This window comes from Rhododendron vialii, chromosome 11a (genome assembly GCF_030253575.1).
Source record: "Rhododendron vialii isolate Sample 1 chromosome 11a, ASM3025357v1".
NCBI classification, from domain to species: Eukaryota; Viridiplantae; Streptophyta; class Magnoliopsida; order Ericales; family Ericaceae; genus Rhododendron; species Rhododendron vialii.
Genome location: NC_080567.1, coordinates 30,897,901 through 30,917,449, shown reverse-complemented (window position 1 = coordinate 30,917,449; position 19,549 = coordinate 30,897,901). Strand labels below are relative to the sequence as shown.

Here is a 19,549-nt window from a genome sequence, read left to right as displayed (position 1 = left end):
TAATTTGAGAAGGAAACAATTCATAAAATCTAGAAATTCTGGAAGAGAAGAGAGAACCAAGTAACTAACTCTTTATCCATGGAGTTTTGTATTCTGGTTCAAAATCTCTAGCAAACTAGAGTGAATCACAAGAACCGATAGAAAAAACCCAAATCAATTTCATCAAAGCTTTACTCAAATTATTCTTGTTCCTCTTTGGGTATTACCATTTATTATAACTGCTCATGTATGCCTTTTAGAAAGGGTGAAGACTGGACAAAGATGAAAGGGTGAAGTGGAGAAAGAAAAATTGCAGAAGAAATCAAAGAAGAGGACGAAGGGGAGAGAGAGAGAGAGAGAGAGTATGTGCGAGTCTGTGTTGTGAAAATGGGAGTACAGTAATATCTCAACTTGGTCCAAAACGTGTCGTTTGATGGGGCTGCAAATAGAGTTGAGCAACGGATACGAAATACGATAACACGACACGAATCGGACATGAAGTTAACGCGTTAGGGTTGAACATTTCTGACACGAAACACGAAAATGACACGACTCGAGAATACGAATTCTAAATGGGTCTGGTTCGGGTTGAACGATCGAAACACGAAATTGACACGATCAACACGGTTACTAACCTGTGTCACCCATTAACATGAACATATATATATAATATATGGTATATCTGTAATTCTATATAGAGTCGGACAACAGATACAATAACACGATACAAACTGGACACGAAGTTAACGGGTTAGGGTTGAGCATTTCTGACACGAAACACGAAAATGACACGACTCGAGAAATACGAATTCTAAATGGATCGAATTCGGATTAGGTGGTTTGTGACACTAACCGACTGAGACGATACGAACACGATCCGATACGACCTGTTACCTAGGTCTAGCCGCAAATTGCAGTCTTTTTAGAGCACTGCGGGGACTCGGAGTCCGTGGAGGACACGTTTGGATGGGATCGAGCAGTTGACGGGGGAAAGTGATGGATTAGTTTGTCCTTGGCCATTTTGGCGCGACTGCACTCTTCAGTCTTCACCATTCCGTTGTACCCGGCCACGTGGCACCGCGTCGCGCTTTTACCACTTCCCCGGTTCCCTCTCCCTCCCTGTGCTTTTCAACTCAAAAAAGACTCCAAAAATACCAGAGAGAGAGAGAGAGAGAGAGAGAGAGGGAGGAATTTCTTCCAGTATGGTGACAGTTTAAGAGAGAGAGAGAGAGAGAGATGAGCTCTAACCGGAAGCAGCAGCAGCAGAAGCGAAGGCTCGAAAGACGAAACGCGATCAAGAACGTAGACTACGAGCCGTCCTGTTACGCGTGCGAATGGCCTCCGCCTCAATTCCGGGCGAAATCGCTCGACGACCTAGACCGGGGTAGTCTCCGCATCCGAGGAACCGACGGCGAGTTCGATCGAATTTGCACCTTCTTGGGGCTTTCTGGACCCGACGATTTCGCTATTCCGGCTGCGGATTGGGAGGCTCGTAAGTCTCGCTCTTGCCATTTGCTTAGCCCTAGTTCTGGTGGTACTAGTCATAATTTGGAGAGACTCGGTGTTAGTGGATTCGTTGAAGATGCTTTATCAGATGCTTTTCAAGCTCAGATTCGAGTTGGAGACAAGTGTTCTCGGTTAAAGAATGGTTTAAAAAATCCAGCAGAGGTACAAGCTAGGGTTAGAAAGATTGATGAAGTTAGACATGATGACAACGAGTCTCGGGTTAGTGTGAGATGCAGTAGGGTAGGTGGATGTGGAATCAAGGGTGATCGGCCGCCATTACTTGTTCCTCCGCCGGCAATTACGCAACCTGTAGTGGACCATGTTAGCTCAACTTGGGATTTGTTGAGGTCTTTTGGACCTCAAGACGACGAGGAGTTGTGTTCAACAGAAGGGTTAGGGATTACGACTAGCGTAATGTCGAAAGAAGAGGATAGGGGAATTGAAGAAGACGTCGAGGGAGTTGATGGCGAAATTGTGGGCGAATTAGATATCGATAGGGTGTTGGTAAGAGATGATAGTGTTAGTTTGGAATCTTGTCCGGATACATCAAATGATGGTAAGGATGAGGTATCCTCTAATGCGATGACTAGGGAACCTTTGAATTCTATTTCTCCTAATGGGGAGTTTGAGCGCAGCATCAAGTGTTGGCAGAAGGGCGACTTTCTTGGGAGAGGGTCTTTTGGAACAGTGTATGAAGGCTTCACCGAGTAAGTATTCCCCCCTCTAGACCTGGTTATAATGGATAACAGTTTGTTTAAAAACATGCTCTATCGTTGTTCTTTGAATTAGATTCTTTTGTGTCAATTCTGTCACAATGTATTGTGATTGGTTAACGTTATTCATGAGATGGAGGTCTTGCCGTTTCTGTTTTTCTTGGAATTGGACAACAGGTGGTGGAAATTTATGCAAGTTACTACGACAATCAGCAATTAACAGGAAAATTGACTCTGTATTTATTAGAACTTGCTGTTGGCTTCATACACTGAAATTGGCGTGCATTACCCCTTCTAAGTACCTTTTGAAGCATGATTTGGTTGGAGCATCAGAAGCAAGTAATTTTCATGATCATCATGAGTTATCAGTAAAAATGATTGACACAATGCATACTGGAGTAAAACTGCTGCATTTATCTTGTGTTTCGACTGATGATACACACACAATTCTGTTATTTAGCAGGTTAATTACATCTTGACCACATCCTTTGCATTTTAGTTGACATGACCATATGGAAATTACCAAGTATTTCAACGCGACAACCAAATGCTCAGGATCATTATATTCGAGGTTTGAGTGTTGACCAATATGTGGATACCGTGTGATTATGTGAGTATGAATAGGAAATATGTGGATTACTCTCTTTAAATTTCAAAATATCCTCACAGCTGCTATTAAGGAAAGAGGTAATTGGCACAGCTTATAGAAGTTGAGGGAAAGGAGATATAGGAGAACTGCTATATGTGAACACAAGTAACTATCTTTAGTATGTGGTTGTGCATAAGTTGTTTCATATGCCATAATTGACAGAAACGATAGGGAATTGGCTTCGGCATTTGAAGCAACAATTTCTTCAGCAGAACAAGTTCTTGACTGTGTAATCTAAGCTGGAGTAATCCAAAGTGAAGGTCCCTTGCTGTGCCACTTTTTTGTCCGAATGTCGTCGTACACTTCCCTAAGTTTAGTAAATTGACGTAGGATTCTTGGTCTCAAGATGGGATCGTTGTAGATCTGAAAACAGGGGTAGGATTTTCCCTATTATGGGCCTACTCAGATCAGAACTAAACTAGTTGATTCTCTTTCGCCTATCGGTCGGCCGGCTTTAAGCAACCTTGCCTGGGCTCTCATTGAGACCAACTCAGTTCTCTCTCCTTAACATCTGGTACCATTGCCCCACCACTATGCCTGTCTTCTTGTGGCTGGGTTCTTTTTTGTTCCTGTTGGTAGGGTAAGGATAGATATCCGAAGGCTTTCTTTCTCTGATTGAAAAGGGTAGGAATTGCTAAATCCACACTACCAGCACTCTACCGGTGGGTGAGGGAAGACACACCTATTTGTATCGACTGGATCTAAACCCCCATATGAAGCTCCTGCTGGACTGGCTAGAATCAGTAGGAATAACAAAGCTGGCTCAAAGAATTCATTAATAAGTCTACCAGTTTGTTGAATGCTAAGCCAACAAAATAAGATTCCAGGAACCTTCTTTGTGATCTTTAGAAATAGAAAAACCTCTGACCCTTACTATTGGTTGGGGAAAACAATTCGTTGTATGATGCGATCAACCCTTGAGGGCCCAACTCGGGTTTCAAACCACTACAACTGGTCATCTTTCGGCAATTCACGTCACCCAGTTAAGCTTAAAAAAAGAGAAACCACAAGCGCTTAGGCAGGACCCATATCCACCTTATACATAGACCTTAGCATTCTCAATAGCCGCAAGGGATTACTTTCAAACTGCAATAGGCTGAGCTGGGAATATAGTGCTAAGGGACACTGTTAGAAAGAAGCTAAATAGCTAATCCTTGTGTTGATCCCAGTCTTTGTTTAGGCCCACTGTATTGGTGCTCATTTGGCTCAGGGTTAGTTTCTCTGCTAGAGTGTTGTGCTTTGTCTCTCCCTTTTGGCTTGAGTTTGTTGGTTATGGGGTATGCCCCTTAGATCCTGTTTTTTGGTTGGTTGTCAATGAAGCAATTTACCAAAAAAAAAAAAAAAAACTGGAATTCTGGGTTCCATGAATACTATAGGTGTTTGCAAACGTTTCAGTTACCGACAATGATGAGAGCGTTCACTTGTTGATTTTGATGCCTCTCAACCTTTATTGGGTTGGTTTCTTTTTGGTAGGTTAAACTTTAGCTTGGGAAGGTTTGTCCTTGTATTTTAATAACTTGAAAAAGTTGGTCGCTTGGATTTGATATCGGAAGATACAGAACCTCAGAATCCTGTGGACCGTTGCATTTTCTCCATTTCTATGGGCTATTCAGTGCCACAATGCTGCAAAGTCATGAGTGGAAACCTTAGTTACACGAAGCGGGAGCGGGGGCAGGGACGGGGGAGCGGATGATCATAGAAGTGTGGGAGCGCCATTGGGAGCGGTTAGGAAAAATTATTAAAATTATAAATATATTTTAGAATTTTATATTGTTAAATGTCAATATAAAAATATTATTCTACAACATAAAATATTACTATTAAAATTATAAGTTTCTAGTTATATTTCAACATTTTAATTGTAGCACATGATTACACAATAGAGCTCTTGTGCATATTAAGTAGGCATAAAAGTTAAAGGCATTAGTATGACTCTAGAAGGTTAATATCAGATGTGCACACCAACAAGAACAAAATAACTCTAAAGGTACCAATTGCAGCTTGAATGGTAAGTCTCTTAACCGTTTTTTGGGTGTAAGGTCCCGTACAGGTAAGGAACGAGTTCCCGTCGTCATTGGGACGAGTTTCTTGGAGTTTCCTTCGACGGGAAGGCGGAAACGCTTTTCCGTCGAAGAAACGTGGACATAGTTGAAGGTTCCTGCAACTAAGGTGGAAACTCTGCTCAAATTTCATTTCCATAAGAACAAGAGATATTTTCGTTAGCTTTCTAAGCTAGTGTTGCATAACTATTTAAGTGTTGGAAGTGCATGGCCAGTCTTTGCTTCGTCATAGTTGGACTGTTTTAAGATTTTTTGGTAAAGTTATATCACGGTTGGTGCCTGAAGTAAGGCTGTTAGATAATGGCTACTCTAACCTGCAATGCATGTCAAGGTAACACTCCCGTCACTTATGACCTGCCTCGCACATAGAGAGACAAAATACTCAAGGTGCAAGGATACACGCATAACAAAATGCACATTGATCGGAGTAATGGTTAACAATACTTAAATCCAGCTTTAACACTATGCTAGAACACCAATTATCCTGAAAACTTAATTGTTTGTCAGTAGGAATGGATCGGAGTTTGTCTGAAGCTAACACCCCGAGTTTTGAATATTGATGGATGGGTCTGTATCGAGAAGCTGAGGTAACATGCATGGGGATCATATCGTGACGTGATTCGGGTTTTTCTAAATTTGATGCTGTGAATCATCAAAGTGCAAGTGCTAGTGGGGTAGCGCTTTTACCAAGGACTGATGAATGCGCAGTTTGGACCTTGAAGGTTTCGTTGTAAACTGCTCTATGCCGATGTTATTGGTTAGGTTGTCAAAATGCAAGTAACTATTGGCGTTTCTGGTTGTTGTGCATAATTAGTGATTTCTTCATGTTCTAGGTTGGGCTCCTTTTAGTTTTGAAGGAAGAATTTTGAAGCCCACAGAATGGCATGCACTTTTTAATATCACTGCTGTTTTTTCCGGTCACCTTTATCGCGGCGAATGGTTGCGGCTTTTTATATATAAACATTTTTTTTTTATCTCTTTATCATCTACGTATTCTTCTAGTGGAGCTCTTCTTACTCGTCTTCTGTTTTTCTGTCGTTTAGCAGACCACATTCTTTTCCGTGCATGCCCCACCTAGCTTTGTTTCTGTCCTCATTGTGCAGTTTATGTTTTCTGCAGCGGAGGGTTTTTCTTTGCTGTGAAGGAGGTGTCTTTGCTTGATCAAGGAAGCCAGGGAAAGCAAAGCATTTTTCAACTTGAACAGGTAAAGGAAATTTCTCATGGTCCAGTAATCCTTATATACAGTTCATTGCTAAATTTGGTTGCATGGCATCCTTTTTTCTGATCTGTTGCTAATTGATTCAGGAGATTTCCCTCTTAAGCCAGTTCGAACATGAGAACATAGTTCAATATCTTGGTACCGACAAGGTATGCTTTCTATCTTTTGAATGGGTTTGATTCCTCCTATTCCTCTTTGCTTTCTATTGTTGTGGGATATCAACTTCGTCTTACCAACCTTTTCATTGATTGCGCACTTAAAAATGCTTTTGTTGCTGAAATCTGATGTTCTTTTCCATGCCGACATTCTTGTATTGAAACAGGAAGCTGCAACTCCGGCAAAAGTCTATGAACATGTTATGACTTAATCTTGAGTTATTTTCCCCAGCCAATATGTCCCACAAATATATGGCCATCCACAATCCTAGTGTGAGGAACATTTTTTTTGGTACAAACCTACTGATGCCTACTTTTGCTTTTGTCCTGGTTGAACCACAGTACAAAAGAAGTGCTTATGTGTTGTTTCGATGTTCTCCATGCCAATTGCGTGTAGGAAGCGCCAAAATGTGTTATTTGACATGTGGTTATCCCCAAATAGGGATGTGCACGGGTTGGTTTAGCAGGGTAAGGGGATAAATTTGTAACCTACCTGCACTTGGTGGGTTGGCTATTTTTCCACCCGCAACCCCAAACTTTGAACCAATACTCTCAAGCATAATAAAGAACATTCACATTACCTTAGCAATGCCTCTGGTTCCAATTGGCTAGACAACAAATTGAAGAGTAAATGTACCAAGATTATGTCAGATCACCATTTATCTTATAAGTTCAAAGTGTTGAAAAGGGGTCCACCAATATTTCCAAGTTTCTAACACTGCCACCCTCTTGCGTGACTATGTCTTGTGTGCAAAGGCAATACAACAATATAGACATTGTTATGTCATCACTTTTTTTGGTTGGTAAATGACTAAAATATCCTATTCTACTTTGGTTATATGTGTTCTGATTCTCTTACTAAGTTATCAAGATTGGAGACAATGTCGTTGTTTTTCTTCTTTTGGAATGTGTAAATGATCTTTGCAGGATGATAGCAAACTCTACATCTTTCTAGAACTTGTAACCAAAGGTTCGCTTGCAAATCTCTACCAAAAGTATCAGCTACGGGATTCCCAAGTCTCAGCGTACACAAGACAGATTTTGAATGGCTTGAATTATCTTCATTGCCGTAATGTGGTTCACAGGTGATAGAAATGGTCTTTTTTAGTAGTTCTAATGGGTTTTGGTCTTTTTTTTAGAAATGGTCTTCTTCCTTCTACGTATATGGTCTTTCCTGTTCGAGATGTTTATTTGGAATTTAGTTCTGTTAAAGGGTATCGAGTGCCAGAAAGATGTTATTGTCTTTCCTGTGCTGTGGTTTTGCAATCTCGGGGAAGCCAGAATGTTGGAAATTGACTTACTGTTGAAGTATTTATGCATGATTGCATGATGCCATAGGTGGGGAAATATTGGCAACTGGGAGTGGGAGATTCTGTTGGATCAACATTTTTTCTTTTTCTTTTTGAAGCTCAAAATATAATCACGTGTCATAGTGTGTAATTGTGGCTTCCCTTTGTTCTAAGATTTGTCTTTCTTTCTCATCTGTAAGGGATATCAAGTGTGCTAACATATTGGTGGATGCAAGTGGATCTGTAAAACTTGCAGATTTTGGATTGGCAAAGGTTATTTCTTTCAGTTGAACATGGTCTTTTTTCCCTCTTATGGCTTTTAGAGTTTGAAATACATAATTATTATCTTGTGTATTCACCAGGCTACCAAACTAAATGACATAAAATCATCCAAAGGGACTGCTTTCTGGATGGCGCCAGAGGTTTGCCTCTAATTTTTCTGAGGTCTATGGCTTATTTGTGGGGTTTAACTATACTGGCTTAGAAGTGCCATTACTGTACAAAAATAGTTAAATAATGTTGATATTAGTTGCCAAAAACACAATGTTGACTCTAGAAATTTAATTCTTCAAGTTTATGTGGGTACTAGGTAGTCTGGTCAATGCTAATTTTTATACATCACTTCTTGTAGAATTTTCTAAATTCTTATTCATCATCCTTGCAAATAGTGTCTAGCCCTCATTTTGCATGAAGGAAATGCAGCCTCAAAAGAACTGATATAATCGATATTAAATATTGGTTTGAAGTATGACACCCGGGTAGAAAAGCCTAATATGGCATCTTCGCGTTGATAGTTGTAGCTGTTAGGGTGACAACTCGAGTTCATCAACTGTTGTGGGATATTCTGATTATCAAGTAATCAGATGAATTCGTTAGGGCTGTTATGGAAAGAAGCCTTGCCTATGTACTCAGGCATGATAAGCTTGGTTTAAACCTCGTCAGACAACTACAACAACAACAACAACATAACATAACCCATCTAGTCCCCTATCATTGGGGGTATGGGCGGGGGATGATTGGAGACAGACCTAACCTTTGGCAATATATGCACAAAGTGGCTGCTCTCAGAATACCACTAAAACAGTGCCCCCCCTAAACCTCCAAGAACCGAGGAGCTACAAGGACGTTTTGTTGTAAAACCATGCCCCCAAATCAAAGCCAAATGGCATCAGAGAGGGCACGACTAGAGACCCAAATCAATGTATGTGCACATTACCATGCTTCTTTCATTAATAGTCCAGAGCATCGGTATGCACAATATCTCATCATACAACTATTGCTCTTTTTTTCCAGTATCCTCTAGTTTTCAGAACCTTTACCTCTGGTATTCAAGCGTGTAACGGACCACAGCTCAGAGGTTGGTGAAATACTCAGGCTGCAAGCATGGGAGCTCGGATTCAAGTCTGACAGAAGCTACTTTGTCCATAATAGGGGTCAGGTTTGAGTTCAGTTCACCCCTCCCACTACCCTCAACTATAGGGACCAGCATTTGGAAATGGCCTTTGAAGTAAATGGGTTAAAGTTGCATGGTTAGCAGAATTTAGTATGGGAGAGATGAGTACTGGTACAAATATCATTAGAATTTTTGTCTAGTAGCTGGCCAGAGAAGCTGTGTTTTCTACACGTGACAAGCATAATACATTGATTGTAAAATGGTATTTATATACCCCTCCCCAGGCAAATAACACTTGTTGAACCATTCTCGTCTTATAAAGGCGAAAAGGATTGAAGAAAAAAGAGAGATACCGGAGCAAAGACGAGCTGAAAAAGAGGATACTTATATATGAAGAGAACAGAGAAGTATAAGATGTGAGACACGGAAAAGAAGCAGACTAGGAAGATGTGTGAGAATAGATAATAGAAGGAAGGATAAACATAGACGCAGAGAAGATAAAGAGCAGAGGAGGAGAAAATGAATAGATATATAATTACATACATATCTTATATGTATGAAGAGAGAGAGAGAGAGAGAGAGAGAGAGAGAGAGAGAGAGAGAGAGAGAGAGAGAGAGTTATTCTACATGTCATCAGTTTTTAGTTTTGTATTCTTCTCGTGAAGTTAATTTAAGGCTGTTGTACATAATAAAATGATAGCACTATATTTTGTCTTACAAAGTCCTACTGAAATGAAATCAAAGGAAGACTATGAGAGGTTATCTGGATAAGTTTTGATTAGTCACATATCAATCAACTTTTTTTTTTGACAAGTTCATATCAATCAACTTTATCTTCTTTCCAGCCCCATTTAAGCTTGGATGCCTAAATCTTTCGGTTACGTTATCAATTTTGCACACCAACAGTACAAATTGATATTCTTGAGATTGTTGTCAAGTCTGTTTTTCCAATCATATGTTTCTTTGCTTTCAGAATATGGCGGTGCAGTTATTTACGTATTCTATTATTTTCTTGAGGAATGTTACTTTGACATGGGCATGATGAGGGTTACAATCATTCCTGCATCCTTGCATCCGTTTGGTGTTCAATAATTCGATAAGCTATGTATTGTCAGGTTGTTAATATGAAGAACCAGGGATATGGGCTTGCAGCTGATATATGGAGTCTTGGATGCACAGTGTTAGAAATGTTAACCTGCAAAATTCCTTATTCTCACTTGGAAGTGGTACGATGAAATTTGTATGGAATTCACCATTTATTTGCTTTTATCTAACTTCATTACCACATGATGTAATACTTTTAGTTTGCCGTACATCTAAATTAGTGACGTAAATTAAAATGGTTGGCCAAGAAGTGGTTTGAGTCTCTAATGTAGGAAATCAAAAGGTGAATTTCTTGAAAAGCTGTCTGGATTTTTGGGTGTGGCATTAATTGTGATTGGAACGTGATGGGTGCAATATGTTTTGATTGGTTCAATAAGATAGATAAGTCGTCTTTAACTATAAATCTGAAATCTGATTAATATATCTCGTTGATTTGAGGTCGATACCGATAAATCACAGGAAAATACAGAAAAGGCATCATAGTTTGGACTTAAAATTGGTAGTTTGGATCTCTGATGTTGGTTGTGGTACTAAGGATGTATCTTCTTTTCGATGGCAGATGCAAGCATTATTTCGGATTGGCAAGGGTGAACTTCCTCTTATTCCTAGTTCCTTATCAGTTGATGCCCAAGATTTTATCTACAAATGCTTGCAAGTTATCCCAGATGATCGGCCTACTGCTGCTCAACTATTGGACCATCCCTTTGTAAAGAGACGACTGTCAAGTTCATCGGTGCCCCCATCTCCGTACCGTAATGGCACAAGGGCTTGAAACTTTGACTGACTTTTGGTCGTGATATCAAGGTATATGGCGTTTCTTATTTTGAGTACGTTTCCTAGTGTTCGGCATCATTTACCTTAGCACCATCGCAGTTGGAATGAGGTGGCAGATGGAGATATTATACTTCATCTGATTTGTTGGATCAAAGGTTGGAAGAGCGAGATTCAACATTCATGACTTGAAAGTTCAGTATCTTGGAACTATAGAAGCATTTTAATGCGTGAATTTGTTTTCTTCTATCTGAGTGTGCGCGTTGGGGAGAATTGGGAATTGGTAGTGATACTTATTGGGCGCAGTAGTTCCTAAAAGGCATCACCTATCAGTTTCATGCATCCCCGTTAACTCAGCCTACACAGTCCATTATTTCACTCCTGAAGCTAGTTTCTTGACATATCCTTTGTGACATCGACATGGCTATTCCATTGATTGAATTTGGCTCCGTCGGTGGTTGTAATTTGTTATACAGTTCTAAGTCTAATTTACTATGCAGGGATCATCTACAAGGAAACACACATCTTCTTGTTCTCGCAGAGGAGTTGATTTTGTCTAAGCTTATGGTGGACAGGTCTTGAATATTGATCGTTACAGTGTAATATTTGTGGTCTGTGTCTGTGTAACCGTACACGCTCGCGCACAATCTCATAATTACCTTGTATTGGCGTAAAGGATGTGGGAATCATGAGTGTGTGATTGTACATATTATTGAGCAGCACAACTGGAGGTGTATTTTCTCAATGAGTTCGATTGTTCCAGTATATTGTGTGCGAACAGTGCGATTAAGAATTTCTCAAATAATAGTTAGTATTTTTTTTTTTTTAGTTTTTCTTAAGTTTAGATCATACTATACTAACTTATGTTTTCATCTTTAGTTTTTGTAAAACCCATGTTTATTCTCTCTCTTCTAATTTTTCAAATATTTTTCTCTTCATTTTTCTCTCCCATAAAAACTCAAAATAAATTTAAAATAAAAAAACAGGTCTTAAAAAATTCCAACTCCACTACTATATGATACTTAATACATATACACAGCGGGGGGGGGGGGGGGGGGGGGGGGTGGGTGGGGCGGGGCGGAGAGATTTGAAAAGAGAAATCAAATCAAAATTATCTAATCATATCGTGTTTTTATGGAACTATCTCTTCCCTCAATCAAATTCCACAAATTAAGCCCACATATATATCCATATTTCGTGTTAGGATCGACACACACGCACGATATACGAGTACAAACACACGCACGATATACGAGTATAAACAGTAAAAAAACCAACATAGATATATGTGGTTCCTCAAAATCGGATACGTCCATGAGAGCAAGAGCGGCTGCTGTTCTTTATTATCACAGTATGGAATAGGATGCGAGAGCGGCTGCTGTTCTTTATTATTACAATATGGAATAGGGTTTACAACATAGAGTATTTATACCTATTCTAATCTAACCTTAACTAGGTTTGGCCTGTATCCCAAAAATATACTCTTGTACTATACCATATCATATTACGGGACATTCTTTCTAGAGCTCCTTAGTATCTTTTCATACTTAACATATGAGCCACAATTCTAACATTTTCGACATATCAAGACCTATATAATGCCATGGAGGACAGGAGGTCAACTGCATTTGCAGTCTTTCTTTTGCAAATACGCAGCGTTCTAGGGTTTAGTTTTAAGTGCGTATAGGGTTTAAAGCTAGGATGAAGAGAGAGCAATAGAGAGAACACAACAAATTGATATATTATTGAGAACACACTAACTTGACTTTACAATGAGGAGGAGCCCTCCTTTTATAGGAAAATAAGGAGGGGAATCCTTGCCAACGTCATTGTTTACATCATACTTCATAACACACATGTTCTTCAAACGTACTAATAACTTTACCACATACATTAAAACATAATCATAATATTTTTACTACTTTTTCTTCCACGCACATCACTTCACACTTATTCACACTTATACTTTCACCGCCACTCTAGAAATGAAAGGAGCAAAATTAAAGTAGCAAGAATCTTGCAGCCTTATTTTATTCTCTTTCACTATAGTCCTTCCAAAATGTCATGTGCTCTTTTAATACTCGCACTTTCAATCCCCTCCGTTCTCGCGGATTTGAGTAGTTTGTAACGTGATTCAAAGACGCTTTTCACGCTCGCATACACGCTCTGGAGTAGCTTTCACTGCAATGATTGTTGTATCAAGCGGATTGCGAGATTAAGTATGAAAGGATTGGGGAAAGTTGATTCTAGGAGTTTCAAGAATCTTCCAATTCCTAAAACGACATTGGTGTAGTAAAAGAAAGGGAAAGAATGAATCAGTGTTCTATCTTTCCCTTAATGAGATTAAAACGATCATGTGCACGTTGGAGATCCCTGCGTTGTGCGCACGTTACATATGATTTTGAATGGCATGAGTGTGAAATCTGCAAATGGGCAAAGAAATGTTGTTTCTTCTACCTCTTTAAGGATTGCTCTGAGCAATATGAAACATGGCAGTAGTAATTTATTCCAGGAAGTAAGTTCTCAATTTTATATTTGTTGATCATCGTACTTCCTTTCTTCCTAAAGTTACACATTTAGGGGTCACCTCTATCCCGTATACGACTCACCTCACCGCTGTTCTCGATTTTACAGGGAGAGATGAACGAGGCTGCTGAAGTTTTCACACTCATTTTTTACTGTCTTCATGACTCATTTTAGTGATGGTTCTTGTGTTTTTTGATACTGGTTTATTAGGAAACAATTACATTCGCTAATTTTGACTTGTCAAAAAAAAAAAAAAATTACATTCGCTCTTGACTAGTGAATAGTGATGCTTGCATCGCACATAAACTTTTCGGAAAGCTATTTATGGAAGTCAAAAGGTTCAGCTGAGCCTCTTTTTCCAAATTGTTTTTGGAAATGCGTCTTTTTTGATCTAGATTTTCTTCTCTTTGAATAGTGGTTTTCTATTAATAGTAATGCTGTTTATGATTCCCACAAAAAGAGTACTTCTGTTCAATTACAATCTTTATCAAGGAAACAGGGAAAAGGGAACTTTCGAACTTGATCAAGGCCATTTGGTCCACAGGACACTGGAAGAAAACATGGGAGGCAATTCCTAATCTTATCCTCCTGCTAGTGGTTGCGTAAAAATGGTTAGCAAAACCTGATGAATTCCGAGCTCAAATCAATTTGCAGACTTTATCTCGTAAAGCTCACGAATTTTCTTTTTCCTCCACAGAAGATTGATCATTAACTAGCTGAATTAAGATTTATGTAGGCCGTAATGTGGGAATTCAAAAGAAAAAAAAAAAGTATAGATTTTCAACGATATGTGTTGGCAGTCAATTGCCAAATTACCCAGCTTCAAATTTGCTCCAGTCTTTATGACGAGTTCAAGATGATCACAAGGGAAATCATCCAGTTGCTTTTTCATGTTTCCAGATCAGGGAAAATGGCCAAGGGTCTAGAGAAACCGAACTGTGACAAATAAATAGCTTACTTGACAGATGAAAAATATCAGAACACACACATTGACGACCCAATCTTCGGTTTTTACAAATAGCCAAAAGCACCAAGCAACTACCAGTAAACAAGCTAAAGAAAATACAGTTTGGATTGGTAAGAAATTATTGGCAGTCACTTAAGCAAGGCAAAAGGGATAATGTTACAGATTTTTTATCTACCCATTGGTGAGACTATGCATCCGAGGCTTGTGTTAAAATGCTACCAATCTTTGCTGTCAAGGAACCCTTGTGCAAATCTGACACAGAACCAACTGTTTCGGAGAGAGAACAGTTCATCTCTGAAATTTTCGATGCCATATACTCTTTATATTCTGCAACTGAATCGACCAGCGCCAAGAGTTCGCGAGCACACATCTGAGTTTGTTCTTCTTCTTGTATGATTGCTTCCTGCAACTTCAGTTTGGAATTCTTCGCACAACAGAAGGGAAAAAGAAAGTTAATGAGAAATGAACCAGAATTTTAAACTAAAAACAGGTAAAATTAATAACCAGAGAAGAGATTAATACTACAAGGAAGTGGGAGGTAGGGGAAACTATACTTTAGGGGTATATTGCTCTTACAACAGCATTCTATGCTTTGAAAAGCCCACTTCCACTTGAATTATAAAAATAAACAAGGCCATACCTTCAGAAACTCTGCTACTTCCCTTTCAACTATTTCCAATTTGTGAGTGTCTGCTTCAATAGTATCTGCCATCTTTTGAGCTTCTGCCACACATCGGGAAGTATATTCTTGTGTTTCCCTTTGCACCAAGTTCAATTGAGCTTCGACCTAGACAAGTTGATCACCAGTGGAAAGAAGGATCAACCTCAAGCATTCCTAACAGAAGCTATTACTATAGCAATCCAGTGTAAATATTAGGACAAAATTGAAACAGGACAGTCAACGAGTGCAACCAGGGCTTCATGCTTAACATCTGGAGAGAGATCCAAAAACAAGAATGAAGAATAGTTCTGTGACTTGAACAGCTCAGTTGCTTGTCTTGTCACATGCCAAATAAAGGAGGGAATTTGTAGAGTTCCAAATCCATGTATGCACAAATAGAGAAGAAAGGTTTAGTTTATTAGGACCAGGATCTTCCTTGCTTCTCCTAAGATCCACAAGGGTATCTCTCTGTGATTGTGAGTGCATGCACATATTGGCAGCGTCCTTAAGATACATATGAGTGGTGCCTGAATGATCTTTTTGCTTCTAGAAAGTAAAGGAAATCCATAATAAACATCAAAAGCGAATTTTGCCCAAGTACGTAAAGTTGTAAACAGGTTAAGCCAAGATAAAACTTAGCTGGTTAGCTCAAAGTGCCTCAAAAAGGCTTGTGTCCTCAAAAATATTACAAAACAATAATACTCCCATAAAGCTTACAAGTATTTCTAGAAGGAGCGTTGGTGGATGCATGACTCATGAGTGTTGAGAGGTCTGCATAAGTGCACTAATTACTATAGCAATCAGTATGTGTGTTACAGATTCAACAAATCTGTCGTGTATCTACGGGAAGAGCCACTAGCCTTCCACTTACATCATCAATGCAAGACTGAAGTGCTGCAATACGGTTTCTTTTTGCCTCAATCTTAGCAGCCATTTCAAGTGATTGTTGCTGAAGAGATATCAACTCCTCCCACTTTCCCATTGAGCTTTTCTTAATGTCATCATCAAATGAGGCAAGTGCAGGCTTTAGTGTTGATTTGTAGTCCATCCCCAGCACCTCAGCAGGTGTGGATCCTTTGGCAGTCAACTTGTACTGGAAATCATTTCCAAGCTTTAACCTGGAAAGACTCAATGAGAAACCATCTTGTCAGGCTTTAAGAATTGTACTTGGTGAGATTCCGTGAAACTGTCAAACATCACTGGAAGACAAAAGGACATGATAAAAGAACACATTGCCTATCTAAGGTGTTAAGTGAAGCCTCTGCCACAGGTTGTCTACAATAGACAATAGTTAACAAATTGAGGAACTTACATAACATTTGCAAACACGTATGAAGGAAATGGTAATCCTAGTTTTTGCTCCAAAGTAGGCTACCAAAAGCAAGTGAAGGTAGAAAGGGGTACAAATTTAATTGACCTTGGATATTCATTGGTTCATTATAACCTAAAGGTTCGGAAATTTACAAAAGCTGCATAATTGCATACAACACAGTCCTGGTGATAGAAACACAAGTGAATGCCATCTTAGCACTTGGTTACTCCGTATTTCATTCTAGGTAAATAAGAAACGGAAAATGCCACGCATATTCTTTAGACAGATGTGTATTAGCAGAACTTTTAACACAGTCAGCATCTATACTATGTGGACATGACTTCTATTCCGGACCTGGTTGGTCTAACTTGCTAGAACAACAACTAACCTTCTTTCCCAGAATCACTAATTCAGCGTCATTCACATAGCTAGCCCCATGGTGACATATCAGAAAATAACAGAATTGGAACATCAATGTCTAATAATAGACCACAAAATGCCAGCAATAGTTTGAAAAGATACTTCAAACACCGGCAACGATGTCGTGTTTTGTGTTAAGTAACATTAACTAGACATAATGTACTCCAAGAATAATAGTAGAGTAATACTCAAAACCATAATGAACTTAAGCACCAGAGAGTATATGACAGAACAAAAACCTCTTGATTGCTTGGTTGCACTCAATCGAAAGGGCCTCAAGTTCCTCAAACTTATGCCCTATCGTAGCATCAATCTCCCAAGATTTCTCCTCCCACTTGCTCCTTGCCACCTCGGAATCCCCTATATCCCTCTCCACCGCCTGCAACTCCCTCTTCATCCTCTCCGCATCCCTCGAATTAATCCCCTGCGCCTCAACCCTCTTCCTCAACTCCTTGTTCTCCTCACAAATCCTCGTGCTCTCCCCAGCCTTAGCCCCCAACTCTTTCTCTTTCTCCTCCAACGCCTTCTCCAGCGTCCCTATCTGCCCGTTCAAACTCTCGATCAGCGCGTGGAACTTCCTCACATCCTCTTCCAACAACCCCTTCCTCTTCTCAATCACCTCAACAGCCGACGGCTCCGTCTTCAAAACCTCCAACTTCTCCTCCAAAACCCTAACGCTCTCCTCCACCGCGTTCACCCCCTCCTCCATCGAGTCCTTCTCGTGCTGCAACTTCTCCATGAACTCCCTATCCAGCATCTCCTCACTATCATCATCACCCCTAATAAAATGCAAGTAACTATTCATAGCATAAACAAACATACTGTTATCATCGAAAATCGACTGCACTTGGGACGACTCGTTCAAGTGATCGTTATACATAGCAATCTGGAGTAACCACTGAATCACCGCGAGAAGACTCGGCCACCCGTGAGGGGTCCCGGGGGCTTTAAGGGCGGACTTGTTGAGTTTGATGGGGCAATTGAGCTGCTTAAGGACTACGTAAAGGTCGTCTTCGAGTTTGACGGGAGGAAATTCCAAACGAGTCAGGATAAATTTTAGGGTTTCGGTGATGTCCTTGGCGGAGGGGAGGGGGGGTTTGAGGGAGAATTGGGAGGAGTGAGAGGAGAGGTAGTTGTTGATGGCGCGGATGGCGGAGGCCTTGTCGGTGATGGGGACGGTGGAGAGGCGGTTGGAGAGGGAGGCGTTGGAGGGGCGGCTGCTGCAGAAGCTGGCGTCGGAGTCGCGGTGGTTGGTGGAGAACTGCCATGGGTCGGCGGCGGTGGGGGTGGGCGGTGGTTTGCGGTCTTGTGTGGAGTCTGTTGGACGGCGGCGGCCGGCTCCCGTTGGCCTCATTTCAGGAGATTTGAGCGCTCTCTCTCTCTCTCTGGCTGTCGAAAATTTTCCCGCCTGTTGCACTACTGCATTTTCGATTTTTGGTAAAAGGGAACTGGAAAGTACAGTAGGATACGTGAAAGAAACATGAACGGTCTAGATTTTCACTTTACTGAATCTGTACTATTCATGTGTCTTTATGAATAATTTCACGTATATCTTTCATGTATCTTGCGCTTTCGTTCAAAAATTTTGGATTGCGCTCTTGCTTTTAATTTTCGATCTCGCAAATTTAGTTGTTTGTGATATGTCTTAAAGATATTTTTCCTCGAAAAAGCCCATTTGGTAACTAGGGCAATTAGCCTAGTGAAACTGCAGCGCTATGTTGCGGATTCAAATCCTACGGAGAGAAGTTTGATACTTATGATTGATTACGGGGGTGTTCGGATAAATAAGCCAAAATGGCTTATTTTTTGTCTTTATTCAAATTTTTTTCATATCACTTGGCTTATTGTCATTTTTTTGGGGATTATTGCATCCTCATGACAAGAGGAATCTAAAAAGTAAAAAATTTTGACCGAAATCCAATTTTTTTTGAATAAAGACGAAAGTAGATCAATAAGCCAATTTTTTCGTCTTTATTCAAAAAAAATTAGATTTCGGTCAAAATTTTTTACTTTTTAGATTCCTCTTGTCGTGAGGATGCAATAATCTCCAAAAAAATGACAATAAGCCAAGTGATACGAAAAAAATTTGAATAAGGACAAAAAATAAGCCACTGTGGCTTATTTATCCGAACGGGCCTGTAACGTTGGGGTTAAGGTTAAAAAAAGGTTCTAATAACATTTTCAGCTGAGATAACAAAAATTATCATCAAAATTGTAGTACTTTGCTATCTTTCTACAAATTTGAAGGGAGAGTCATCATGTGTGAACCCCAGCGGACTTCACAAATTTGATTATTTGATTATTTTATCTCATTAACAATTTATGAACAAATTGACCCACTTTCTTTTGGATATTACGTTTATGCCAATTTGTTTCTAATCTTGAGCTCTATTCTGGTCATTCCCTTGCACATCATCAGTACTAGTGTTGAGCCAGCCTCCACTAAAATCTTTGACCATAAAAAAATTGTCATCTATATTTTTTTAAGCCTTACCACTTGCCAACGAATTATCCACGCATTGTGTATGAGTTCAAAGGATTGAGAAGCAAATCAAAATTGTCCATCACCATTATAAGTAGAAAAAAAAGAAGATGTTTCTGGAATATAAAATTATTGCTGAGGTTAAAAAAGATTTAAGAGAGTTTTTTTTTTTTTTTATAGAAAATTTGATAGTGAAAAAATAAGAAACTCAATAACAAGGGGCAGTATTTATTGGCAAAAGTGTAATTTAAAAAAGATATAAGAGTCGAGAAAGGTCAAAAAAAATTATAGTGAGAAAACTCGAATTATCGGAAAGATTATTTTCCAATCAAAACATAATCTT

At 39.6% G+C, this 19,549-nt stretch overlaps 2 protein-coding genes and 1 non-coding gene across 4 annotated transcripts; 1 reads left to right on the top strand and 2 right to left on the bottom strand.

Annotated features, from left to right (window-relative positions):
• The first annotated feature begins 910 nt into the window (after positions 1 to 910).
• LOC131308832 (mitogen-activated protein kinase kinase kinase 1-like) lies at positions 911 to 11,660 on the top strand. 2 transcript variants are annotated; one of them, XM_058335860.1, is made up of 9 exons: positions 911 to 2,192; positions 6,027 to 6,111; positions 6,213 to 6,275; positions 7,209 to 7,366; positions 7,771 to 7,843; positions 7,933 to 7,992; positions 10,079 to 10,189; positions 10,627 to 10,871; positions 11,339 to 11,660. In XM_058335860.1, exons 1-8 carry the CDS (start codon positions 1,216 to 1,218, stop codon positions 10,837 to 10,839), a joined length of 1,740 nt encoding a protein of 579 aa, XP_058191843.1. In that variant the 5' UTR covers positions 911 to 1,215; the 3' UTR covers positions 10,840 to 10,871; positions 11,339 to 11,660. The 2 variants fall into 2 exon arrangements, with proteins under 2 accessions (XP_058191843.1, XP_058191842.1); XM_058335859.1 differs by having other exon boundaries at positions 921 to 2,192; positions 10,941 to 11,660.
• On the bottom strand, positions 8,695 to 8,802 carry LOC131309052 (small nucleolar RNA snoR100). Its single transcript, XR_009194726.1, has one exon. It is a non-coding gene; the product is annotated as a small nucleolar RNA snoR100 (small nucleolar RNA).
• Positions 11,661 to 14,337: 2,677 nt separating the features above from the next.
• On the bottom strand, positions 14,338 to 18,174 carry LOC131308831 (kinetochore protein NDC80 homolog). The gene is made up of 4 exons (XM_058335858.1): positions 16,964 to 18,174; positions 15,864 to 16,110; positions 14,972 to 15,118; positions 14,338 to 14,755 (listed from the first exon to the last, which is right to left on the bottom strand). Exons 1-4 carry the CDS (start codon positions 18,076 to 18,078, stop codon positions 14,519 to 14,521), a joined length of 1,746 nt encoding a protein of 581 aa, XP_058191841.1. The 5' UTR covers positions 18,079 to 18,174; the 3' UTR covers positions 14,338 to 14,518.
• Positions 18,175 to 19,549: the final 1,375 nt, after the last annotated feature.

Bases quoted from the DNA above. Each gene is read 5' to 3' on its own strand.
- LOC131308831 (XM_058335858.1), bottom strand. From the start codon at position 18,078: ATGAGGCCAACGGGAGCCGGCCGCCGCCGTCCAACAGACTCCACACAA. The intron at 16,111-16,963 runs GTTTTTGTTCTG...GAGTCTTTCCAG, and splicing joins TGCAACCAAGCAATCAAGAG to GTTAAAGCTTGGAAATGATT. The intron at 14,756-14,971 runs GTATGGCCTTGT...TGTTGTGCGAAG, and splicing joins AAGTAGCAGAGTTTCTGAAG to AATTCCAAACTGAAGTTGCA.
- LOC131308832 (XM_058335860.1), top strand. From the start codon at position 1,216: ATGAGCTCTAACCGGAAGCAGCAGCAGCAGAAGCGAAGGCTCGAAAGA. The intron at 6,276-7,208 runs GTATGCTTTCTA...TGATCTTTGCAG, and splicing joins AATATCTTGGTACCGACAAG to GATGATAGCAAACTCTACAT. The intron at 7,844-7,932 runs GTTATTTCTTTC...TGTATTCACCAG, and splicing joins CAGATTTTGGATTGGCAAAG to GCTACCAAACTAAATGACAT.